Source organism: Eretmochelys imbricata, chromosome 1 (assembly GCF_965152235.1).
Source record: "Eretmochelys imbricata isolate rEreImb1 chromosome 1, rEreImb1.hap1, whole genome shotgun sequence".
Taxonomy (NCBI): domain Eukaryota; kingdom Metazoa; phylum Chordata; order Testudines; family Cheloniidae; genus Eretmochelys; species Eretmochelys imbricata.
In genome coordinates, this window is record NC_135572.1 from 56,643,074 (window position 1) to 56,670,254 (window position 27,181).

At 43.2% G+C, this 27,181-nt stretch overlaps 1 protein-coding gene across 1 annotated transcript; it reads right to left on the bottom strand.

Moving 5' to 3' along the window:
- Positions 1-26,721, bottom strand: THSD1 (thrombospondin type 1 domain containing 1). The gene is made up of 5 exons (XM_077806751.1): positions 26,596-26,721; positions 19,025-19,163; positions 13,907-14,869; positions 5,498-5,656; positions 1-1,397 (listed from the first exon to the last, which is right to left on the bottom strand). The coding sequence occupies exons 2-5, from the start codon at positions 19,080-19,082 to the stop codon at positions 1-3; spliced, it is 2,577 nt and encodes an 858-aa protein (XP_077662877.1). The 5' UTR covers positions 19,083-19,163; positions 26,596-26,721.
- Positions 26,722-27,181: the final 460 nt, after the last annotated feature.

Here is a 27,181-nt window from a genome sequence, read left to right on the forward strand (position 1 = left end):
TCAGATCACCAGTTTCTCAACACTTAAAGTACTTGTTTCATCTTCTTCATTTGAACCAAAATATCCAGGCAGGTCAATCATCCATTGCTCCGATTCCGTTAAGCCAAAAGAATTATTATTGTAAAAGGCAAATTCAGGGTCTGTGGGGAAGCTCTGGCATTTGTCCTTTCTGTACTGGAGAGGGCTTAGAGCACTGCCTTGCTGGTAATTATCTTTCAGAGTTGAGATGGGTTCTTTCCTCAAAGCCCCTCGATAGTTTGGCGAAGGGCCCCTCCTACTTCTGTTTGGCTCTGGTTTGTCAGCTCCTGCTACTTGGCCTGCAGGCTGACGGTCACTGATCAGATCCGGCCTCCTCACTGGAGGACCCCCTTTGTGCCGGTATTTTGTGCCATAGCTCAGTGGTTCACCAGTTAACAGGGTGCAAGGAGACTGGTCAAACTTTTCAGAACTTGGATCAGCATCTTTAGATGTCGGCCGGGACTTGTCTACCAGTGCCTGACCCCAAGTTCTGGTCCTGGAGCTATAAAGAGGAATCTGCCGTGAGGTAAGAGTGGACATGCTCCGTTCCCTATAGGGCCTGACCTTTTTAGTTTCATGGAAACTGGCTGTTCTTCTGAACTGTGGGTTTCTGTGACAGCCTCTCTCCAATGGCTCCCCTTTGTTATCTTGGTATTTCAGATGAGCTCGTCTAATGAGGGTCTGACTAGGGCTTGTTACAGGATTGGCCTGTGACAGTACAGAGTCCACCCTAGAATTAGATTTTTCCCTAGGGAATTTGAGATGATTGACTGGCTGATCCAGAAATGGAGATTTGATCCTGAATTTGTGTGCAGCAGCCTCCTCCTGGTTTTCTGTGCCCAGGGGAAGCACAGCTGTGGCATCGATAACAGTGTCGGTCAGAGGCGTCTGAGACACATGATACACCTTTGTGGTTTCAGTCAGGCCTTTCTTCTTCATCTCTTTCAGCTGTTGCTGTGCAAGGCGATAGCTGAAAATTGGAGGGATTATTTTTTGAGCATTTGACTGAAAACTGCCACTGACAGAGGCGTCGTCGTCTTGAGCAAACTGAAGGCTCTTCCTGCAGGTCAAAGGTATGTTAACAGGCTCTCCAGCATGCGCTGGAGGTGCTTCGCTGCCCTCGGAAAAGCTCCCCCGTTGCTTGCCGGCTTGATAGATGTTTTCTTCATCCGAGTTTTTGTGGAAGCTGGGTGAATGGACAGAGTTACGGCGCACAGAGGTGCTGCACTTCTGAGCTCTGCAGAGCTTCCTCCACAGGGTGATGAGAACAGTGGCTAGGATTATGAACAAGCACAAGGAGATGCCAGTGATGGTGACTACGTTATTAGCTTTCTGGTCCTCTTGGTGCTGTACAGAAGGAGGGGGTGTAGGCTTTATAACTGTAACAAAGAGTGAACACATTCTGTTATCAACGTTGCATTTTCACTGCACATTTGGAGTTTTAGGTAAGATACTTTACAATTAAGAAAAAGAATCAATGAATAAAATACATTAAATTGTCTATTTGCCAGCATGTCCCTTGCTCACATCTGTCTTCAGATAAAAGCGGATAAACTTTGGTTTGCGGCAGCAAATCCACCTACTTTATATTGAGGGCGCTGCAGACTTGCCTACCTTTTAAACTTCATTTGCTTACCTACCTTTGCTAGTCTCACCTCTTTTCATGATGCCAGAAGAATATTTTATACACCTGGCCCTAATGTTAGGTTTGAGTTTCACAAATCCAGTGAGAAGCTTTTTGCAAGAGTTGGCAGGGTTTCTATGAAAGGAGCAACCTCATAGAGGCAGTGTAACCAACTGGAGGGGATGTCAGGCTCTGCCATTGGTCTGCTAGCTGACCTTGGGCAAGTCACATCACTACCCGTGCCTCAGTTTCCTCATCTGTAAAATAGTGATAAAGATACTTGCCCTTTTTGGAATAGCACTTGGAAATCTACAGATGAAAAGTGCTATCCAGGAGTTAACAATTTGCTACTGGAATTGATATATTAGGTCAGCCTAGTGGCTGATTTTAGGGTTTGTGAAAGGTATTTGTTCCCCTCATGCCAGGCAGATTCCCAATGTGAAAGGTAAGTGGCTTGACAGCCCTGAGGTCTGGAGAGAAGATGGACAGCATAAGCAGTGGCAGCACAAGTTTCCCCACCTTGCCCTGAGAATGTTTCTCAGACTCTCACCCAGCGTTTCACCTCGGAGTCAGACAACTGAGTATTCTCCATGCCCATTCAGTTCTGGGCTAAGAAGGGGTCTTGGGTTTTTTGGTATTGATATTTGTCTGTTATGAACTGGAGATGGACTTTCAAGAGAAATCCTGGTAACAATACTTTGCACAGCTATAGTGAGGTTCTCAAAGCATTTTACAAACATTAATTAGGCCTCACAGCACACCTGGACAAGTATTATACCCATGTTACCAAAGAATAAACCAAGGTGCAGAGAGATTGATTTGCTGGTGACTTTGGGCAAAATCACTCAGTCAGAGAACCCCAAAATCCTGGCTCTGAATCTACTTTTCTAGCCATTAGACAATACTCCTTTTCTAGTTTCTATCTAGCTTAGCTTTCTATTTAGTGCCTGTTATCATGGTGTTCAAACACTAATTTCTTATAGGCCACTAAACAGTTTTCTGATGGTAATGTTCAATTGTTACTGCCCAGACCTGGACAGAAATCAGTTATCTAAAAGTGAAAGGCTCAGGTATCCCTTTACCAGTCCCTCACCCCATCCAGTATCCACTCTACACATTTACATGTATGTTATGGAGTGTCCACCATATAAATTCCCAGAATGCTTTTCAGTGTTCCACAATGACTGCTCAACTAACTGCAGTGTACATGCAGAATTCATAGCTGCAGTCACCAAACCACATGTGTACTCCCGAATTCAGGAAAACACTTTTTCCTTCCCACGGCCTTGTAAAATGCCACCTGGATAATTAGCTTGTTATTTATACCATATTTTTGGCTCAACAGATCCATAAGGAATGCACCTGCAGTGTGGCATGGTCACTAATTCAGGAAGTCTAGCAGTTCATTTTAATAATAACTTGTACATTCATTTCCAGATGTAAAGTCAAAAAAGCTGTACTCAGTTGGTCACTAGAGGCTCACTGTCCAAGTAGTACTACAAAATTCTTAGTCACACGGTGGGAGGTGTGGGGAAAGATGATGCCATCAGAAGAGAGCCAAATTCTGGTCTTGTTTAAGTGTGACTGTGGCTGTGATTGAAACCCCTGGAGTTACTCCAGATTTATACCAGTGGAAAAGAGAAGAATATGGATCTGAATGTTTTAGTTGTTGTTTTTTGCTTCTCTCCTCACTTTCTTTTCTCACTGCTGTTTGTTGATTTTTTTCTATTTATTTCTGCTTCCCCTCTTCAGCCCTTCCACCAGGGTTCCAACCCTCCGTGCTGGCTTCTGTTACACTTGCTCCATCTACTGGACTAACGACTACAAATACAATAATGCTGAAACAGACTCTCCTAGATGGACCAGAGTCACAGCAGAGGATGGTCTGACACTATTATTTACAGAACAAGGTCAGCAGTACCCAAAGCTGGAGCACAATATGAAAACATCTTTTAAATTCTACACAAGATTAAATAATTCAGGCATAATTCTGTAGTGGCACAAATCTGATTTTGGAGCAGGAAGATCAGAAAACAGGTGTAAAGGTAATTTGGCAGGGACACAGTAAGCTAGTATAACTTGCATAGCTGAGACATTCTGTGGGTATACAAAATGGGTGCACATTGATTTATGCACGGAGGGGAAGAGTGTAGCAGGAACAATGTTTCAATGTTGATAAATGCAAAGTAATGCACACTGGAAAACATAATCCCAACTATACATATAAAATGATGGGGTCTAAATTAGCAGTTACTACTCAAGAAAGAGATCTTGGAGTCATTGTGGATAGTTCTCTGAAGACATCCACTCAATGTGCAGCAGCAGTCAAAAAAGCGAACAGAATGTTGGGAATCATTCAGAAAGGGATAGATAATGAGACAGAAAATATCTCGTTGTCTCTATATAAATCCATGGTACCCCCACATCTTGAATACTGTGTGCAGATGTGGTTGCCCCATCTCAAAAAAGATATATTGGAATTGGAAAAGGTTCAGAAAAGGGCAACAAAAATGATTAGAGATATGAAACGGCTACCACATGAGGAGAGATTAATAAGACTGGGACTTTTCAGCTTGGAAAAGAGACAACTAAGGGGGGGAGGGGAGAACATGATAGAGGTCTACAAAATCATGACTGGTGTGGAAAAAGTAAATAAGGAAGTGTTATTTACTCCTCCTCATAACACAAGAACTAGGAGTCCCCAAATGAAATTAATAGGCAGCAGGTTTAAAACAAACAAGAGGAAGTATTTCTTCACACAACGCACAGTCAACCTGTGGAACTCCTTGCCAGAGGATATTGTGAAAGCCAAGACTATAACAGGGTTCAAAAAAGAGGTCCATCAATGGCTATTAGCCAGGATGGACAGGGATGGTGTCCCTAGCCTCTGTTTGCCAGAAGCTGGGAATGGGCAACAGGGGATGGATCACTTGATAATTATCTGTTCTGTTCATTCCCTCTGGGGCACCTGGCGTTGGCCACAGTTGGGAGACAGGATACTGGGCTTGAGGGACCTTTGGTCTGACCCAATATGGCCGTTACGTTCTAAAGGAAGTGTAGCAGATGATTGTTACGCTTGGGAGAGTGGGAGTCAATATGGGTTTGCAGGCCCAGATAAAAATGCTAAGGGCTGACTAACAGGAAGTACTTAGCGTCTGATGCTGTCGGGTACCATATGGCGTGCTCTCTCTATATATATCTATATATGGCTATACATACGGTTAATATATTCTCAATCTGTTCCACACAAACTTCCAGATTTATCGTATTTGAAATAAATTTTCATTATTGGCAGTATATATATTTTTCATATATATTTTGAAATACATTAAAAATCTCTCTCCTCTGTTCAGAAGCTAGTGATAAAGCTGGACTGTCTGTGTGACTCTTTACTGGCTTTCTTTGCCTGAGCAACTGTGACAGACTGAGCCAGCCCAGATTGATCCCTATTGTGACCAGTGACCTCTCCCGCAATACTCAACACCAATACTCCCTTCCTTGTTGGCAGATGTGATGCCAACGTGGAATCCACCTTCATGGTATGAGTGTCCCTGGACCAGCCATTCTGTCTGTATCTCTCTATCCCCAGCAAACACACAGATGGACAGTACTGCATAGGTTTTCATCAGCCAGTTGGTGGAATTTACTCCAGGGATCCTGGCCACAATGTAGTCAATGGGAGTTTTCCATTGACCTGAATGTAGCCAGGATTTTATCCCCAGTGACTAAGAAGTCACAAGAACTGGTTTAAATGCTTTAGTTTCTCAAACCTATTATAATATGCATTTTGTTTTTTTCCAGAGAAAGCAGACTCATGTCAAGGAGAAAAGCTCTAAAGAAAGCAGGACCACATACTAGAACATTCCTCTAGAGAGCACAGCGAAGTCTCTTTCGGTGTCCCAACACAGCCTGGTTTTGCTGGCAGCGATGTAAGACATTCTCTGTGTCGCTCACGGACACCATCCCCACAGGTCACGCTGCAAGGACTCCAGGGCTGCCACAGGCTCCATGTTTCTGTGGATACGTGAGATCACAGCAATGAGGAATGCAGCCAGACTCATTTCATCTTACAGCAAAGCTTTCAACTATCCCTCCTTTATATAAAAACTGATCAACCCTAACTCTGCAATTATAACCCTGTAAAGTAAATAGCTACCGGGGCCTGCGCCTGCTCCCATCAGACTCAGGGGCAATGCTTCCATCACCTCCCGTGGCAGCAGGATTGCACTCCTACTCTGTTAACTAAGGCCAGCAGGATATGCCTTGTACAACAGCAAATAGAAATGAATCCACAAGTCTTTCTAACGACTTAGAAGTTTAGGCATTTATAGGGTCCAGTTCCTACCTTGTGTACGCTGGTTTTACGTTAGCATAGCTATTGATTTCAGCGGGGTTACCCCTGATTTATACTGCTGGGAGAGGAGTCCGAGGCCCAAAGGGACTATTGAAAAAGCAGTGTTGGTTTCTCTCCTGTTATCTTCATAACACACAAATTATGTTATTGAACCACTAGTTTAACAGTTTTTTAGAAGTCCTAATCTTTTATTGTTTGAGGGGGTACTCAATAAGGAGTTTTAGGATGAAAATTTAAGTTTTTTTTTAAGGGGGCAAGGTTCAAGGAAGAATGCATTTTCATTATTTTAAACGCAATGAAAGCAGTTTTTTGTTTGAATTTCAGTATCCTCTTGCTGTGTTCATAACTCAAACTTTACAGCACTGAGAATCCAGAAGCTGAAAGTGACCATGCCTGCCAACTTTTGAATGCTATAAATAACATTAGGAAAGAAAAATACAACACCCTTAAATGCTAATAAAATTCATTAGTCCTGGTGTGATTTTTTTGGAGAGACAGAACAATGTGTGAGCGATATCTTGGGATTGTCCCCATTAAATATTATTAGTTGGCTTATAGGAACTGATTTGAAATGGACCAGAAATAAAACCATTAAACTGACTATTTTCATTATTTAGGAGGAGTAAAATGCAAAAAGTAAAACCACATAAATGATGGGAAAGTAAATTAGGGTTTTCTTAATTCTCTGTAATAATTCTGGTGTTGCTATTACTAATACAGGTCATGAAATTTAGTTTTAATTACATGATTCTTAACCTTATAGTGTCCCTATGACTCTTGCTTTAACCCCTGATTCATGAACTGTTTACACAAATCTAAAGAATGTGGTTGTATGACAGAGGTGGAGGTTATGGTACATTAGGTGTAGTATTGTTCATGCTGTGTTATTACTTGCAAAGGACCAAAGGGGAAAATGCAACTGTATTTAAATATGAGGCTTTTAACTGCTTTGGGCCCCAATCCTGCAAATACTTGCAAACATGCCAACATCAGTAAACGTACACAGGTGAGTAGTCCTATTGAACTCAGGGATTACTTACATGCTTGAAGTTACTCACATGCATAAATGATTGCAAGATTGGAGCCTTAGGTTATCAGCTTACTGTCTTTTATATGCCTCTGTGACAAGTGTGTCATGCATGTGTGGGATACACCTTGGTTTTACCCCTGTTAATCTCATTCAGTTATAGGACCAGATACTGCAAGATGTTGAGCTCCCCAATTGCTGTTCACTTTAGTGGGAGATGAGGGACAGATCACATGATCAGGCTCAGCGACTAAATAAAATACACACAATTTAAATCAAAGATATTTTCTAATTTCAGGCCCTCTCCTGTAAGGTACCAATTCTCCTCATCTCTGCAATGATTTCAGTAGGAGCCGAGAGCGCACAACTCCTTACAGAAGACACTTGGGTCTGAATCCACAAAAGGACCAGGGTATTGCAATGCTGCACTTCACAACACTCTACTTTTAGGCACCTAGAAAATCACAGGAAGGACAAGGTAATCTGAAAAACCTGAGTTAAGTGCTCAGGTTCCCCATACAATGAACTGGGAGAGACAGGTTTCAGAGTGGTAGCCATGTTAGTCTGTATCAGCAAAAACAATGAGTCCTTGTGGCACCTTAGAGTCTAACTAATTTATTTGGGCCTAAGCTGTTGTGGGCTAAAACCCTCTTCATCAGATGCATAGAGTGAAAAATACAGAGGAAGGTATAAACACACAGCACATGAAAAGATGGGAGTTGCCTTACCAAGTTCGGGGGGGTCAGTGCTAACGAGCCAATTCATTTAATGTGGAAGTGGGCTATTCTCAACTGTTGACAAGAAGGGGTGAATAACAAGGGAGGAAAAATCACTTTTGTAGTGCTAATGAGGCAAATGTAATCAAGGTGGCCCATTTAAAACAGTTGACAAGAAGGTGTGACAGGTTTCAGAGTAACAGCCGTGTTAGTCTGTATTCGCAAAAAGAAAAGGAGTACTTGTGGCACCTTAGAGACTAACCAATTTATTTGAGCATGAGCTTTCGTGAGCTACAGCTCACTTCATCGGCATCTGATGAAGTGAGCTGTAGCTCACGAAAGCTCATGCTCAAATAAATTGGTTAGTCTCTAAGGTGCCACAAGTACTCCTTTTCTTGTTAAGAAGGTGAGTATCAGCAGGGGGAAATTAGTTTTTGTAGTGACAGACACCTTAGAATGTAATCCGCAAAAGCCAGCCTGTGAGACAAGGAGCTGCCTACAGTAGCTAATGGGGAAATGCTGACAAGATGGATGTTTCCTAAACCCCTCCCCTCTCATGGAGTTAGATGCCTAATTCCAGGCTGTAGCGAGGCACCTATCTGTGCTGGCAATTCCCAACCAGGAACCTCTCTCCTGGAGTCAGGTGGGTTTGGTGTCTAAGCTGCTTCTTGCCAGAATGAGTGAGGTGCCTGCCTCATGCCACATAAGATGGCTGGAAGAGGTGGTGATACTGGTGCCACCCACCTTGCTGTTTTAGCCCCATGGTGAGAGCACTCACCTGGGATGTGGAAGACACAGGTTCAATTCTCCCTCTGCCTGAGGAGGAGAACGCTTTTGAACAGAGGTCTCCCTCCCTCCATCTCTTGGGAGCCTTCTCTAATGACTGAGCTAGGGGATATCTGATATCAGGCCCCCTCCATCTCCCCTGCTGAAGCTCTTCCGTTGTATATAAAAGCTTAGCATTGGGCCAGAGACAGAATGAGTCTAGAGTCTTGTGGATAGGGCACCCACCTGGGGAGGGGGGAACCCCCAAAATCCAGCCCCCCTCCTCCAAAGACTAATCATTTATCCAAAGTGGAACAGCTTCAAGAGGAGAGATTGAGGGAGCCCCCCATAAGACTGTCCCATGGATCAGTGGTTAGAGCACTCTCGTGGGAGACCTCTGTGCAAATCATTTCTTCCACACAGGCAGAGAGGAATTGAACCTGTCTCCCATAGCCAGGCTGAGCGTTCTAACAAGTGGGCTAAAAGCAGGGGTGAAAGTAAGTCTAGAGACTTACCAGTACGGGGCTGGGCTGGGGCCGGCTCTGGCCCCTGGAAGGGGCGGGGCTGGGGGAGGTCAGAGCCAGCCCCGGCCCATCCAGTACCAGCAAGTGCCTCCTTCCCCCTCCCTGGGGTAACAATAGCAGCCGGGGGCTCTGGCAGTGGTTTAAAGGGCCCAGGGCGGTAGCGGCGGCCAGAACCCTGGGCCCTTTAAATAGTCTCCAGAGCCCCGGCCACCGCTTCCCCAGGGCTCCGGGGACAGGGCTCCGGCTGCCGCTACCGCCCCGGCCCCTTTAAATCGCCGCCCCAGCCCCGCCGCCACTACCCCAGGGCTCCGGCAGCGGGGCTCTGGCAGCAATTTCAAGGGCCGGGGGCTCCAGCTGCTGCTGGGAGCTGCAGACCCTTTAAATTGCGCCTGGGGAAGCCGATCCACCCTGGTACGGCGCACCGGCTCTTGCCAGTACACCGTACGGGGGCGTACCGGCTTCCTTTCACCTCTGGCTAAAAGTTACAAGGTGGGGAGGCAATGGCACCACCACCTTCTCCAGCCAGATTTTGAATGGGACCTGTCTACCAGATGGGGCCTTATGAGTGAGCGCGCTGGAGGAACACCCATCTTTCCCCCAGGTTATGAATCGCTCCGGGGCTTAGACATGAGATAGGTGTACACGCACCTAGAGTGGGGCAGCAGTACACGCGACCAGAGGTAGAAACTTAGGTGGTAGGGAACTTTTACAGCAGAAATTTAGGTGCCAAGTGAGTTAGGCACCTACAGGTTAGGGGGCAGCCTAGTGGGTGTTTCGTGAATCGCAGTGAAGCCTAAAAGCAGGGCGTAGGCACCTAAGTCTGGGGTTCAGGCTCCTAGGTACCTTTGTGGCTCTGGGCCGAAGCACCTTGCAGGTTTGGAGCTCACAATAATCAAAAAGTCTCTCATGGGAGGAAATTACCCAGCTTCTGTGAAAGATAATAGTTTTAAGCTTCGAATCTTTCCTTACAATCTACTAGAATTACAAAAAACAAAGGAAAAAAGAAAGTAAAGCACAACTTATTTTTCTCCATGGACACAATCATTAGGACAAATGGATCTAAAGAGCCAGGGGAAAATCTTTACTACAGAAGAAGACACAGACTGTAAACTAACTGTTAAATGTGAATTTTTAATGTAAAATCGGGGAGCCTATCAACATGCAGGTGTTTAACTGATGAGTTAGACAATTTGAAACACATTGGCAATTCGGGAGTCATGAAAAACAAACACAAGTGAGTGACTGTTTTAATTGTTTTGTGTAGCATCTCTCTCCAATTGTGTGTTTCATTCTCAACTTGCAATGGGACGCTATAATATAGCATGTTATCCAACAGAACAATCAACTCAGATTAATTTTCCCACCCAAAATGACCCCTCTAAAAATTCCACATTCAGTGCTCTTGCAAAGTTATGGCAAGAAGTTAAGGGCTGTCCATATTAGTACATCACATCAGATGTATAAAAAACTTATTTGGAATATGGAGAGTAAGGACCTGCTCCTTCTCTTATTGATGTAAATGGGAACAGGATTGGGCCCTAAGAGACTTGTAAAGCAGGCATAGTTTTGTAGTAATGGAGCAGTCTTGCACATAAGATCTCTTTTCTAATACTGTCATAACTGGTTACTTTGAATTAATCTGCAAATTCTATTTTTATCCCAATTAAAACCACATCAGCTAAATGTGTCAGATATGGATTCAGGCTATAAAACTAGATGGTTCTCAGATCTTCCTAGGGATTAGAATACTCACAGAATAAGGGGGTCTGATTAATATAATCTTACTTACTCAGGGACCTGGTGGAACAAATTTTGATGGAACTTTACTCGTGTCTCATCCTTTTCCTAGATACTGCTCTTCTGCTCCCTTCCCTTGGTAACTACTGCCCCTTCTTATGGTGGCTCTGCCCCTGTTCCCTTTCACCCTTCTTTGGTAGCAGCTGTACTCTCAAGGTGCTACTAACCACCTTCTCCTTACCCCTTTGTATTGCTCACTAAGAACACTAGGGATCAAAATTGAGCCCTGATGTAAGAAAGCACAACTCTCATTGGATTTAATGGGAATTGCATGCAGGCTGAACTTATCCTCAGGTATGACTAAGTGTAATGGGGTGAAATTAAGACCAGAAAGGTCAAGAAAACCTTCCCAATTATGAGTGCTATTGATACTATTTTTGATTATTTTTAGTAGAGTAAAGCCCAGAAACTTCAAATGGGATCAGGACTAGAACATGGAATATTCTCTCAAGCAAATTGGTGAAAGCCTTGTTGCTTGGGACATTTTAAAAGAGTATTGGACAAAACACAGGAGAACATAGTGAAGAGAACAAACTTCCGGCGACCCAGGTAATGCATACACTGGCCTAACAGGAATTTTGTATCTCACACTTCTATGGTATAGAACCAAACTAGATAGATTAGCTGGATGATTTTACTAAAATCAACAGAGAAGCAGTTAACTTTTGACATTTAAGGTGCTATCATTAAGCTTCAGAGTTAGCACCCCATTGAGTTGAATAGTCAGAGTGGCCACACCCATCTGAGCTATTGTCTCACGGCCCCTCTCTCTACAGGTTTAGGAAAACTGCACAACATTGGTTCACATTTAAAAGGTTTATTTCACAACCTTAGACGGGAGAGACTTTTTTTAAACAAATGCTGACATTGTTTAAAAATGGATGGGTCTGAGATGAGAGTACTGGAATGGCATTTTGGTCTGTTCAGGGTTACCTAGAGATCTGTATTTACTACTTAGAGGATGTACGAGGAACTCCCTCTTCACAGGCATCACTAATGCTCTTGGGTGCCACAGCATAAGAGATGCATTCTGTATCCTTCCACCCATAATGCAGCACAAGGTGACCTAATCTCCTTGGTATGGGGTCCAGGATCTCAAAGCCAGATCTGTGCTCAAACTGCCCATTGGGCCAGAATCACAAAAGGATAATAGGTTACTCTATTTCTTCTTCTACATCTTACAAAAGAAAAATATTAACACATCTGTCTTTATTTCACAAATGCAGTCTGTCATGGGATCAAGGTCTTTAGACACAACACAATCCCAAGACAGGCTGAAGCACAGCCAGATCATTCAGGAGAGGGGCTTCATGACAAAGTTCTGACTTGGAATGCCACTCCAGCTCATGCAGAAGCAGCAAAGATTTCCATCTTTGTACTGTCTTCAGATGGCTGCACCCTTCACAGAATAACTTGTGCATCTAGAATGCTGCCATGGGCCTTTGAAGTCCTGCAGACACTGCCACAAAGTCAGATGTCCTGCAGTCTAATTAATTTGAAGTTGACATTTTATTTACAGTTACGTGGTATAGGGTTGCTTTTATCCGCTCTGTACAATTAACTTGTCAGTCACTTACATAAATCCTTTCTTCACATGTGTAGCCTGATTCTTTCTGCTGGAGCTCATAAATACATTACTATAGTGAAAGCAAAGGCTACAAAGCAAATTGCAGGGAGTCATAACAAAGTGAATCCCACAAAATAAAACAGAAATAATGGGCACTGGAATGTATCTGTCTGACTCGATACTTATATAGACCACAGAACTGTAGCATCCAAGCACCTAGGTAGGGGAAAGAAATATAAATAATCTTTCTCCTTCTTCTAGCTATAGAAGAATTGCCTTGATTAATGTATGAATTTTTTAAATGTTTTGTGTGTGTCAGACAGAGTAATGAGGGAAACTGAAGTTGATGAGATGAGTTTTCCATGCAGTGAGCGTAGAAGTAATTTTCAGGCTATACACTGGTAACTGAAAAGTTAGTAGTTTTACTTCATTCTGTTTTGTAGGTTTTAAAACAGCATAGCAGCACAAATGTAATTAAGCCACAGACAGTATAGCATCTCCTTACTTTATGAAGGACTGAAATTATAAAGCTCGTGTTAATTTTAGAGACTGTCAATCTATGAGGAGCTCTAAAATTCCAGTTTTGTCACTTCAACACACAAGAGAAGACAGAGGAAACATTCGTTCAAGAGACTGTTAAAATTAGGGATGGGCCAGAATTGGAAGCTCTAATCTAAAACACTTTGAATTTTGTGGGAGTGACAATTGGTTATACCCCTGGATTTGAATCTGACCTATGAATTTGATTCCAGGTCAGGTCCAAAACTAGAACGATCTCATTTTCACATTGTGGACTAGGGTCAACAGAAACTGCACAATAGCTCATGAGAATGGAGTGGCGTCTGTCCCTGGGTTATCCTTGAACATAAACCACCCTCAAAACCCCATCCCCATCTAAACACCACCTCCTTAGCCAGTCTCTAGTTACAACTGCCCTCCATGAATCAGTAGTGATTTTGACACTCACCTCTCCCCTCCATGATACTGTGAGCACTACCAAACCTGGGACTGCAATCTACCATTCCCAACTGAAAGACTGCCAAAGAAACCTATGAGCTATGCACCCAGGAGAGAGTTCTTCCATTATGGCCAAATCCTCATCACATTAGCAAAACTCCCAGTAATTTCAAATGGGCGCGAAATTGGCCCCTAGCCACTATAGCAGTTTCTCGTGTAATTCTTTGCGATTACCAGATTTTAGTTCCTATTGGGACTAGATATCCAGATAATCCACTGGCATGGCAGGTTTGGACTTGTGGTTAGAGTACCTCTAATGTAGTGGTGACATTAAACCATTGCAGTACCACCTGTTATCAACTATCCTGGTGTATCTGTTCACACACAAACTAAATTTTATTCCATCAGCAGTTAATCATGACTTATTTTGTCTGGTGCTATGAGACTCAAAAAGCTACAACTTCATCAATCCAGGTTATCATCCTTATTGACAATATAGAAGGATGGGCATTTTCCTACAGGGTTTCTAATTAAAGACAGAAAATGTCAATACAAACCTATATTCCTTCGGATCACCATACATTCCTTAACTCTTGGGGGCGATTGGCTTTGGCTTGAAATGTCAAAAAGTTCAAAGCAATATTTATTTTTCCCCATGTCAAACAAAGTGCAGTTAAATTCTGTTCTGTTGCTCCCTGGGCGTAGGACATTTTCATCTAGCCACATCGTTCTTTCACCAGGACGTCTGAGAGTTTCCTTATACACAGCAACCTTCCCATTGATGGCCATGCATGGAGGGGAGACAATAAACACCAGAATGGACGACTTGCACATCACTTCTGGTGCCACCACTAGCTTGTATCCAAATTTGTGGATGAGGTCTATGGGCCCTGTTGAGGTGATGACTGAGTTGGTCTCTAATGATTTCAGTAACACAGTGACATACATGTCTTGATCAATAGGTGGGCAGTCAAACTCCACCCACTGGGATCCAGAGAGAAAGATTCCTTTGGTAGTTCGCATTCCCAATGCATCATCAGAGCTTAATCTTCCTAGTTCATAAAGGCTGTTGGTGAATATCACGTCCAATGAAACCACTCTCTCATTCATAGCACACAGTTGTTTGTTCGTGAAAAGTCCAACCTGAAGGAAACTCCTGAGCGCCTCAGAGGTCCTGTTCAAGTCAATGTGAAATACAGGCCATTCCACACTTAGGAGGGTGCTCCCACCCCTCCAGTGAATTTCAGTGCCATTATCAATCTCAGAGATCATTCTGAACCAATAGTCCCCAGCACTCTTGAAATAGAAACATTCAAACCCTACCATTCCCTGTAACTGGCTTGGTGGAAGCTGTTTTTTTGCAATCGTCTGGTTGGTGCTGGCATCCAGCAGTAGGATGGATACATTCTTTGCTGTCACATTACCATTGACAAAGTACTGAAAATCAACAGACACTGTGTCGTTACTTAAGGCTACATGACGTGGTCGCTCCAAGAGGAGATATTCCATTTCACCAAGAACTGAAAGAAAACAGTTTCACAAAATTGTTAATAAGCAAAAAGAAAAGTGAATACCACACATTTCATTAATATTATGGACAATCAGCTGCTTTAAGAAGTGGTGCCCAATCCTTTCAAAGCAAATGAATCAATTTAGTCGAGTAAGACCTTGGCTATACCAACTGGCGCTCACCCCTTTCCATTCATGCAGAGCTGTGGTTTGGAGCAAGTCAAGCTCCATCAGAAATTACAGTGTGCACAACGGGAAGAGCAGAGAACATCAGTCACACAAGCCTGAAGTATCAGAGCAGGTGATGTCTAGCAGCAATTGGAAACCACTGCTTTACAATTAATAACCATTTTATTTATAAAGTTTAATTACAGGACAACCTTACAGAAAAGATCCCTTAAAAATTCATATCTTAGTTATGAAGGCCTTTTGTAGTTCCCAACTTTAAAATCTATCAAGCAAAAGTAATTTGAGGTCCCACTTCTGAATTATCCTTCTTTATCTTTTATTCAAAATCAAGATCTCTCCCAGCTTCACAATGTCCTGCTGCTGTTCCACTTACTTTTACTATAATGAAAAAAAAATAGAATTGGAGTTTCTAAAAGCAGAAGTGTAGAAAATACCACCCAAGTTATACAAATTAACAATACTATATGATGCTTTTTGAAGCCACTTTTCATACTGCTAGTTTACAAATCTTTCATAGAATCATAGAAGTGTAGCATTGGAAGGGACCTCAAGAAGTCTTCTAGTCCAGTCCCCTGCACTCAAGGCAGGACTAAGAATTATCTAGACCATCCTGACAGGTGTTTGTCTAACCTGCTCTTAAAAACCTCCAATGACAGAGATTCCACAACCACCCTAGGCAATTTATTCCGGTGCTTAACTCCCCTGACATTTAGGAAGTTTTTCCTAATGTCCAACCTAAACCTCCCTTGCTGCAATTTAAGCCCCTCGCTTTTTGTCCTATCCTCAGAGGTTAAGAACAACAATTTTTCTCCCTCCTCCTTGTGAAAAACCTTTCATGTATTTGAAAACTGTTATCATGGCCCCCCTCAATCTTCTCCAGACTGAACAAATCCAGTTTTTTCAATCCACCCTCATAGGTCAGGTTTTCTAGACCTTTAATCATTTGTGTTTCTCTCCTCTGGATTTTCTGTAATTTTTCCACATCTTTCCTGAAATGTGACACCCAGAACTGTACACAATACTCCAGTTGAGGCCTTATCAGTGGGGAGAAGAGCAGAAGAATTACTTCTTGTGTCTTGCTTACAACACTCCTGCTAATGCATCCCAGAATGATGACTGCTTTTTTTTGCAACAGTGTTACACTCTTGACTCATTTAGCTTGTGATCCACTATAACCCCCAGATCCCTTTCCATAGTACTCCTTCCTAGGTAGTCATTTTTCATGTGTGCAATTGATTGTTCCTTCCTAAGTGGAGTACTTTGCATTTGTTCTTATTGAATTTCATCCTATTTACTTCAGACCATTTCTCCAGTTTGTCCAGATCATTTTGGATTTTATTCCTGTCCACCAAAGCTCTTGCAACCCCTCCCAGATTGGTATTGTCAGCAAAATTTATAAGTGAACTCTCTATGCCATTATCTAAATCACTGATGAAGATATTGAACAGATCAGACCCAGGACTGATTCCTGCAGGATCCCATCTGATATGCCCTTCCAGCTTGACTGTGAACCACTGGTAATGATGGTTTTCCAACCAGTTATGCATCCACCTTATAGTAGCCCCATCTAGGTTGGATTTCCCTATTTTGTTTATGAGAAAGTCAATGTGAGACAGTATCAAAAGCCTTACTAAACTCAAGATATACCAAATCTACCACTTCCCCCCATCCGCAAGGCTTGTTACTCTGTCAAAGAAAGCTATTAGGTTGGTTTGACATGATTTGTTCTTGACAAATCCATGCTGACTGTTATTTATCACCTTATTATCTTCTAGGTGTTTGCAAATTGATTGCTTAATTATTTGCTCCATTATCTTTCTGGTTATTAAAATTAAACTGACCGGTCAATAATTCCCCGGGTTGTCCTTATTTCCCTTTTTATAGACTGGCACTATATTTGCCCTTTTCCAGTCCTCTTGAATCACTCCCGTCTTCCCTGAGTTTTCAAAGATAATTGCTAATGGCTCAGATATCTCCTCAGTCAGCTCCTTGAGTATTCTAGGATGTATATCATCAGGCCCTGGCAACATGAAGACAGTAACTAGTCTAAGTAATATTTAACTTGTTCTTCTTTTATTTTAGCCTCAGATCCTAACTCATTTTCACTGGCATTCACTATGTTAGACATCCAATCACCACCAACCTTTTTGGTGAAAACTGAAACAAAAAAGTCTGTTAGCACTTCTGCCATTTCCACATTTTCTGTGATTATTTCCCACCCCACTCTCCTCACTGAGAATGGGCCTACGCTGTCCTTAGTCTCCCTCTTGCTTCTAATGGATTTATAGAATGTTTTCTTGTTACCCTTTATGTCTCTAGCTAGTTTAATCTCATTTTGTGCCTTGGGCTTCCTAATTTTGTCCTTACATACTCGTGTTATTTGTTTATATTCAGCCTTTGTAATTTGACCTAGTTTCCACTTTTTGTAGGTCTCTCTTTTGAGCTTCAAATCATTGACTAATTAAGCCAGAGTGGTCTCTTCCCATCTTTCCTGTGCAGTGGGATAGTTGGCTCTTGTTCCCTTAATAAGGTCTCTTTGAAAAACTCATTTTATTTTACTAATTTGCATCACAGAGATGCTTGAGGAGTGAAAGAGCTGAAAATAAAAGCAATGATAACAGCAGCATTTTTTCCCCATCTAAGATGTGGTGCAGCATGTCGAAATGACGTCATTTCATTATAAACGGAGTGGTTTTACTTTAAATCTAATTGTGGCATGAGCATGCTTGTGCAGGTTATCAAATTATTCTGGAACATGCTTTGACTAGCAGGGAAAGACAATATCTAACGCACAGGACCTAGAGAGATCCCAGTTCTGCTATAATTCTCCTGTGAGACCGCAGGCAACTCACTTAGGAATCTGAGGCACAGAGAAGTTATCTGCAAAATGAGAATGGCACTTATCTGCCTCACAGGGGTGCTGTGCTTTGGGACTTACTTTGTTAATATCTGTAAAATGCTTTGAGATCCTTGGATGGACATCTACATGCCATCACAAAAAACAAATGTCCCCATTTCTATTGTGAGCTAGATTACATCCCAAACTGTTACAATTGAAAGGCCTGTTAAATGTAGAACTGATCTCTTGTCATAGTGCTGGGAGCAAAGATGTGGGTTTGTGTAACGGGGCAGGTGCAGTATTTAATAACTGTCTGTAATTCAGTTTCTCACACATATTTTGAGAGCAAATAGCTGTAAATTTTGCACCATTTACATCTGGTCTTCATCTTTTTGGCCAGTGTGCAGCTTGTTACCACACCACATCCATAGAAGCAGACTAAATCAGGACTCCAAACTTTTCAAGGCTGTACACTAAGGTTGAGCAATGCATAGCTTAATTTTCTTGCTTGAGCTTGAAAATGTACTGAGAGTCAAAATACCAACTTCACTTAATTTAAATGTCAGGGATAACATTTTCAAAACATCTAAGTGAATTAAGAGCTTAAACCCCATTTTCAAAGTGAATTAGACACTTAGTAACTCATGTCTCTCTGAAAAGTCAATGGTTTTTAAGCACCTAGGTGCCTGTCACTTTTGAAAACTGGCATTTAGGGCTCCTACATCACTTAAGTGCATTGGAAAAAATTTTCATTGCTCTACATTCCCCCACTTCCTTTGAATTATGTGAACTACAGTGATATAGAAGGTTTGCCATACAACATTGCTCAGTTAGTTACTGGTGACAGCCAGGATTGCTTGCTGATACCCACAGAAATCTGTTCAGTATATTATGTTTCTTATTCTGAACAAATCCACAGCTGGAGAAGGTCCTCCTTCCGTTCTGATACAAATACAGCCTTCAGTTAAGTCATTTACATTTTTCACAAGCCCAGGACTATATTTCTGGGCACTCTTGAGATGGATTCTGTACATGTTCCCAATGAACCAGATCATCTGTTAACACCACTACACATTAACATTTTCAAATGACTTTAGTTAAATATCTACAGTACGCCTTTTAGAGTTACAATACTCACCATAATCACAGAGCACAACTAACAATAGATTTGAAAAATCTTTCAACATCTGTTTCATTCTGATCAGTGGGCTCCCAGGTCCTTTTATTCCTCATGTCCTTTTTCACCCCCAAAGTGCACACACTTTTTTCAAGAACACCTGAAAATTAAAACTTCAAAAAATTAGAACCCTGTTGAATTTGCTTCATAAAAGAGAAAAACCCTGAACATTAGTTGAAAAACTTTTGACAAATACTTAATATCTCCATTTCCTCTTCTATCCACCTTACAATCAGTTACATATCTCCAGTGCACCTAGACATGCATGGCTACAATTCAGTATATAACAAAGTTCACCTCCCCAATGACAGTTCCTGTATCAGAACAATGAGATTTTCTTATCGCTTTACCCTTCCAACCAACCTGTTAAGGTCTGGATAGCAATCCCATTGCAAAGACTGCAGTAGTCAGCTTTTATATAAGGATCATAGAATCATAGAATATCAGGGTTGGAAGGGACCTCAGGAGGTCATCTAGTCCAACCCCCTGCTCAAAAGCAGGACCCACCCCCAATTAAATCATCCCAGCCAGGGCTTTGTCAAGCCTGACCTTAAAAACTTCTAAGGAAGGAGATTCCACCACCTCCCTAGGCAACGCATTCCAGTGTTTCACCACCCTCCTAGTGAAAAAGTTTTTCCTAATATTCAACTTAAACCTCCCTCACTGCAACTTGAGACCATTACTCCTTGTCCTGTCCTCTTCCTCCACCGAGAATAGTCTAGAACCATCCTCTCTGGAATCACCTCTCAGGTAGTTGAAAGCAGCTATCAAATCCCCCCTCATTCTTCTCTTCTGCAGACTAAACAATCCCAGTTCCCTCAGCCTCTCCTCATAAGTCATGTGTTCCAGACCCCTAATCATTTTTGTTGCTCTTCGCTGGACTCTCTCCAATTTATCCACATCCTTCTTGTAGTGTGGGGCCCAAAACTGGACACAGTACTCCAGATGAGGCCTCACCAATGTCGAATAGAGGGGGACGATCACGTCCCTCGATCTGCTCGCTATGCCTCTACTTATACATCCCAAAATGCCATTGGCCTTCTTGGCAACAAGGGCACACTGCTGACTCATATCCAGCTTCTCGTCCACTGTCACCCCTAGGTCCTTTTCCGCAGAACTGCTGCCTAGCCATTCGGTCCCTAGTCTGTAGCTATGCATTGGGTTCTTCCGTCCTAAGTGCAGGACCCTGCACTTATCCTTATTGAACCTCATCAGATTTCTTTTGGCCCAATCCTCCAATTTGTCTAGGTCCCTCTGTATCCTATCCCTGCCCTCCAGCGTATCTATCACTCCTCCCAGTTTAGTATCATCCGCAAATTTGCTGAGAGTGCAATCCACACCATCCTCCAGATCATTTATGAAGATATTGAACAAAACCGGCCCCAGGACCGACCCCTGGGGCACTCCACTTGACACCAGCTGCCAACTAGACATGGAGCCATTGATCACTACCCGTTGAGCCCGACAATCTAGCCAACTTTCTACCCACCTTATAGTGCATTCATCCAGCCCATACTTCTTTAACTTGCTGACAAGAATACTGTGGGAGACCGTGTCAAAAGCTTTGCTAAAGTCAAGAAACAATACATCCACCGCTTTCCCTTCAGCCACAGAACCAGTAATCTCATCATAGAAGGCGATTAGATTAGTCAGGCATGACCTTCGCTTGGTGAATCCATGCTGACTGTTCCTGATCACTTTCCTCTCATGTAAGTGCTTCAGGATTGATTCTTTGAGGACCTGCTCCACGATGTTTCCGGGGACTGAAGTGAGGCTGACTGGCCTGTAGTTCCCAGGATCCTCCTTCTTCCCTTTTTTAAAGATTGGCACTACATTAGCCTTTTTCCAGTCATCCGGGACTTCCCCCGTTCGCCATGAGTTTTCAAAGATAATGGCCAATGGCTCTGCAATCACAGCCGCCAGTTCCTTTAGCACTCTCGGATGCAACTCGTCCGGCCCCATGGACTTGTGCACGTCCAGCTTTTCTAAATAGTCCCTAACCACCTTTCTCCACAGAGGGCTGGCCATCTATTCCCCATGTTGTGATGCCCAGCGCAGCAGTCTGGGAGCTGACCTTGTTCGTGAAGACAGAGGCAAAAAAAGCATTGAGTACATTAGCTTTTTCCACATCCTCTGTCACTAGGTTGCCTCCCTCAGTCATTAAGGGGCCCACACTTTCCTTGGCTTTCTTCTTGTTGCCAACATACCTGAAGAAACCCTTCTTGTTACTCTTAACATCTCTCGCTAGCTGCAGCTCCAGGTGCGATTTGGCCCTCCTAATTTCATTTCTACATGCCCGAGCAATATTTTTATACTCTTCCCTGGTCATATGTCCAACCTTCCACTTCTTGTAAGCTTCTTTTTTATGCTTAAGATCCGCTAGGATTTCACCGTTAAGCCAAGCTGGTTGCCTGCCATATTTACTATTCTTTCGACACATCGGGATGGTTTGTCCCTGTAACCTCAACAGGGTTTCCTTGAAATACAGCCAGCTCTCCTGGACTCCTTTTCCCTTCATGTTAGTCCCCCAGGGGATCCTACCCATCCGTTCTCTGAGGGAGTCGAAGTCTGCTTTCCTGAAGTCCAGGGTCCGTATCCTGCTGCTTACCTTTCTTCCCTGTGTCAGGATCCTGAACTCAACCAACTCATGGTCACTGCCTCCCAGATTCCCATCCACTTTTGCTTCCCCTACTAATTCTTCCCGGTTTGTGAGCAGCAGATCAAGAAAAGCTCCCCCACTAGTTGGCTCCTCTAGCACTTGCACCAGGAAATTGTCCCCTATGCTTTCCAAAAACTTCCTGGATTGTCTATGCACCGCTATATTGCTCTCCCAGCAGATATCAGGAAAATTAAAGTCACCCAGGATCTCGATGCATTAAAGCAGGGGTTCTCAAACTTCATTGCACCGTGACCCTCCTTCTGCCAAAAAACATTACTGCATGATCCCAGGAGGGGAGACCAAAGTCTGAGCCTGCCCAAGCCCTGCCGCCCCGGATCAGGGTGGGGGCCAAAGCTGAACCCCGAGTCCCGCCTCCCTGGGCCGAAGCCCTTGCTCTGCGGCCCCAGGCGTTGGGCTCCAGCAAGTCTAACATGAGCCCTGGTGACCCCATAAAATAGGGTCCCGACCCACTTTGGGGTCCTGACCCACAGTTTGAGAACCGCTGCGCTAAAGCAACAGGATTCATATAAAGTACAGATTGGTTAAAATTGAGACTACAACATGGATTCTGACCTCTGCACACATAGGCACTGAGAGATTATTGCTAGTGTTCATTGAATCATAGGACTGGAAGGGACCTGGAGAGGTCATCTACTCCAGTTCCCTGCAGTCATAGCAGGAGTAAGTATTATCTAGACCAGAGGTGGGCAAACTACAGCCTGCGGGTCACATCCTGCCCGGCCCCTGAGCTCCCGGCCGCTCCCCTGCTGTCCCCGCTCCCCTGCAGCCTGAGCGGGCCATGCTGTGCCGCCAGCGCTCTGGCCCACTGCTCTTGCTGGGCAGCGTGGTGGCGTGACTGGCTCTGGCATGGTAAGGGGGCGGGGGGTCCCGGGGCAGCAGTCAGGGGGCGGTTGGATGGGTCAGGGGTTCGGGGGGGGGGGGCACTCAGGGAGCGGGGGGGTTGGATGGGTGGGAGGTTTGGGGGGGGGGCTCAGGGAACAGGGGGGGTTGGATAGGGCGTGGGAGTCCCAGGGGGCCTGTCAGGAGTTGGGGGTGTGGATAGGGATTGGGGCAGTCAGGGGACAGGGAGCAGCAGGGGTTAGATAGGGGATGAGGTCCTGGGGGGCAATTCGGGGTGGGGGTCCAAGGAGGGGGCGGTCAGGGGACAACGAGCAGGGGGGTTGGAGGGGTCAGGGATTCTGAGGGGGGGCAGGAAGTGGGAGGGGGCAGATAGAGTGTGGGGGCCAGGCTGTTTGGGGAGGCACAGCCTTCCCTACCCGGCCCTCCATACAGTTTTGCAACCCCGATGTAGCCCTCGAGCCAAAAAGTTTGCCCACCCCTGATCTAGACCATCCCTGACAGGTGTTTGTCTACCCTGCTCTTAAAAAATCTCCAGTGATGGAGATTCCACAACCTCCCTAGGCAATTTATTCCAGCGCTTGCATATATAAAACCATCAATAACTTTGCTTTCTGTTAACTGTTTTGTTTGTGTTTAAAGAGAATCCTCATTAGCACAAAAATGAATCAATACAAATCCGTCATTGATTCTCAGACTTCCCTTTTGGTTCAGGTTTATCAATATATTTAATAATCACTGTTAGATCTACAATTTGTTTGCACATCCTTGATATTAATCAGAGGGGGAAGGTGCTAAAATTTGGAGTTTCACCATCTATTTTATTGGTGAATCAGATATTTTAAGTCTAAATTTTGTCAGTTTCACCTGCAGTTGATTATGCCACAATTATAGATGCCATTTTTGACAATTCGTCCTACAATGCATATTTTTTATTTTCGTTCCACTTATATAGATTAATCACAATTTTGTTTTAAAGTAAATCGAGTAAATCTCCATGAAGCTTGTAGTAAAAAAAAAAAGTAGGACGACGACTATGATCGCAGCAGCAACAATTTGTTTGAAAAGGAAGTTACAATCAACCCAAAAGATAAGACCCTCCCAAAAGGCACTATTATCAAAGAAAGGCTATTATTATTATTTGCATTATAATGGTGTCTACCCTACTGTGCTAGATACTGTACAAACACAATAAAGAATGAGTTCTGGCTCGATAGAGTTTATAATCTAATTTTAAGATGAGAGAACACAGGTAGATACAACCAATAGATGGGGGAAGAGCACAAAGGTGACAGTGAGACAGTTTTAAGTCTCTCAGTCACAAGCAGACCATTCAATTTGTCAGTAATCGTAAACACAGTGAGTTCATTTAATATTGACAAGATTGTTAAAGTCATTGATCTAGAATATAGGAGGAATATCACATAAAAGTTTGTTATTTTCTTGGTTTCTTCTCCTGTATTTCCCATGTCCATCCTTCCTCCACATTCTCTTACCCAGCAGAGAGACTGATTAATAGTAGCATGCACAGCTTTGCAAAGCAATAAGTAAAGGGTAATATGATAATAAAGCCACATATATCTGAAGAATGTAATCATCACTGAGTCCAAGGCCTTAACAGGATTCTAAAAAGGATTAGACATTGATATAGGTAGTGAGAACATCCACAGTTATATTAGAGAGGATGCAGATTATACAGTGATAATTAAGCCTTATGTCTCAAGACATAAATTCACTGCTAAAGGTTAAAATGGGCAGATTATTCCATAACTGCCTTTTATGGGTATTCTTGCACTTCCCTTTGCAACATGTGGTACTGGCCATTGTCAGGGACAACATACCAGATCAGGTGGACTGTAAGTCCTGTATGGCAATTCCTCCATTCCTACCATAAGAACATAAGGATGGCCATATTGGGTCAGACCAAAGGTCCATCTAGCCCAGTATCTTGTCTTCTGACAGTGGCCAATGCCAGATGCTTCAGCAGGAATGAACAGAACAGGACAATTGGCTGTGAGTGACCCCAGTGTGTTAGGGAGGGAGTGCATCGGAGGTGAGGGGTGGCTGTGAGTGACTCCAGTGTGCGTGTGTGTGAGGTTGTCTTGAGGATAGGGGTGACGGTGGTGAATGCCTCAGTTTCCCCATCTGTAAAATGTGGATACTGACCTTCTGTGCAAAGCGCTTTGAGACCTAATGATGAAAATCATTAGATAAGAGCTAGGTATTATTATTATATCTCTGTGCCTCTGTTTCCCATCCCAGCCTTTGCCTGTCTTGTCTATTTAGAGTATAAACCTATCGGGGCAAGGATTCTCTCTTACAAAGCATATGCACAGCACCTAGCACAATGGAGGTCCCAGAATTAGTTGGGGTCTTTAGGTGCTACTGTAATGCAAATAATAATTGCAACCTTCTCTTTTTTGGCCTTTACCCTTTTCATCTATTCAAAATTCCCCTGATAAAATCATCTCCTTAAATCCTTTCCAGTCTTTTAGGACAGGGATTCTCAACCAGGACTACGTGTACCCCCGGGGATATGCAGAGATTTTCCGGGGGTATGTCAACTCATCTACGTATTTCCCTAGCTTTACAACAGGCTACATAAACAGCACTAGCGAAGTCAGTACAAACTAAAATTTCATACAGTGACTTGTTTATATTACTCTACATAATATACACTGAAATGTAAGTACAATATTTATATTCCAGTGGATTTATTTTATAATTATATGGTAAAAATGAGAAAGTCAGCAATTTTTCAGTTATAGCATGCTGTCACACTTGTATTTTTATGTCTGATTTTTGTAAGCAAGTTGTTTTTCAGTGAGGTGAAACTTGGGGGTATGGAAAACAAATCAGACTCCTGAAAAGGGTACAGTAGTCTGGAAAGGTTCAGAGCCACTGTTTTAGGCTGTACCTACATGGAGAATTTTAGAAATTCTCCCACCATTGGCCTAGTACCAATGCTGCTCAACTGGTGGAAGCACTAATACAGATCAAGTGCCAGTGTGTTTACCACTGATTTGTCTAGATCTGCTCAGAGAAGGCTTCAATACAGTGATAAAAATGTTTGCATGCAGTCTACACTAGTGTTCTCACCTTCGCTAGCACTGCTGGAGCATCAGCAGTTGGTGACCAACTGTGAAAAAACTGCTTAAAACTCTCAGTGTAATGAAGAGCTTGCAGTCTCACATTTCAAGTTCTGAGCTTCAGTTTCAATCCTATACCCGTTTACATCTCTGCTCTCATTTCTTCCTGTTCCCTCTGTGGCTCCATACACATGCCTCAATCCTCTCCCCTTATTGCTCCCTCCATCTTTTTCTCCCATCTCAGCCTGGTGCAAATATTGACAGACTAGTATATTTAAGTCAAGTGGACTTATGGGACACAGCCTGCTAAATTTACATAGACTGTTTTCACCTATTCAAATGAGTTTTCCCACATACTAAAAATTACAGGACTCTTGCTTCATAGTCATGCTGCTGACTCTACTGATTTTATATAAAATAGATAGAAAACTCTTTACCACCCAGTGGATTCCTTTAATTTCCGGATCCGTTTTTACAGCAACTGCCAAAGATCCAAGAGCCAGTGTGATGGCACAAATATCTGTTCATTACCAGCTTCTGTAGGAGAATCATTATATTATGCAGCAAATATTCCCTCTTTGTAAAGGAAGGTAAGTCTTCATATAAAGCAGATTATATACTACACTTCAAAGGGCCTTCAATAGTTAACCAGGTACTTAATGAACACTACTTGAGGATTTAGTTCAATAAGGTTATAAAATGAACTTGACTTAAAGCAACATCTTTCCACTCTCACAATTCTGACCCACTTCAGTGTTAAGGGGAGCAGCAGTTTTGGTGGCTCCCGCACTTCTCCCAACAGCAAGTGCTCACCCGCCTCCTCCCTCTCAGATCCCCAATCTTCTCTTGCTCCCCTTTACCCACCCTGAGAAGCCTTGGAACCGCACCCCTCCTCTGCAATAGACAAAGAGATCCATTCATCTCACCTGAGCTATCATCCACTTCCCTCCTGCTTCTCTACTCAGATAAGATGCTGACACCATGCCAGTGCCTCCCTGTCCTCAGCAACTTCTTGGACTCAGGAGCAGGGTGGGACCAAGCAGTGGGAGGAGGAGTGGCACACTGAGCAGGCAGACTTGGAGGATGAGAGGAGTTCCGGAGACAGGCAAGCGAATAGTCTCAAGTCTGGACTGGCTCCTCTCAAGACTCATGATTGAGCCTCTCCTCCACAGCAGCTCTTTCATCCACACTATAGTGTCCCCTAGCAGCTCATCAGGAAACTGGCCAGGGACACTGTCAGGAACAAAATAAAAATGGTCGGGGAAAATAAAATTTTACAAAATCTAAGACCAACAGAAATGTTGCCAGGATTTTTTTAAAATCTGGTGAAAAACAGTGTGCTTAATGTTTGTTCATTAATAAATGTTCTTCAACAGTCTCTGCAAACTAAACATTGAAGCATCTTACTAGTGCTGGAGAACTTGAGTGTGAAATCAACCAGAAACTCAATATCAGCACAAGTATGAAACTGGCTGACAAGTTCCTTTATATTGCCCAACATGAAAAGAATGC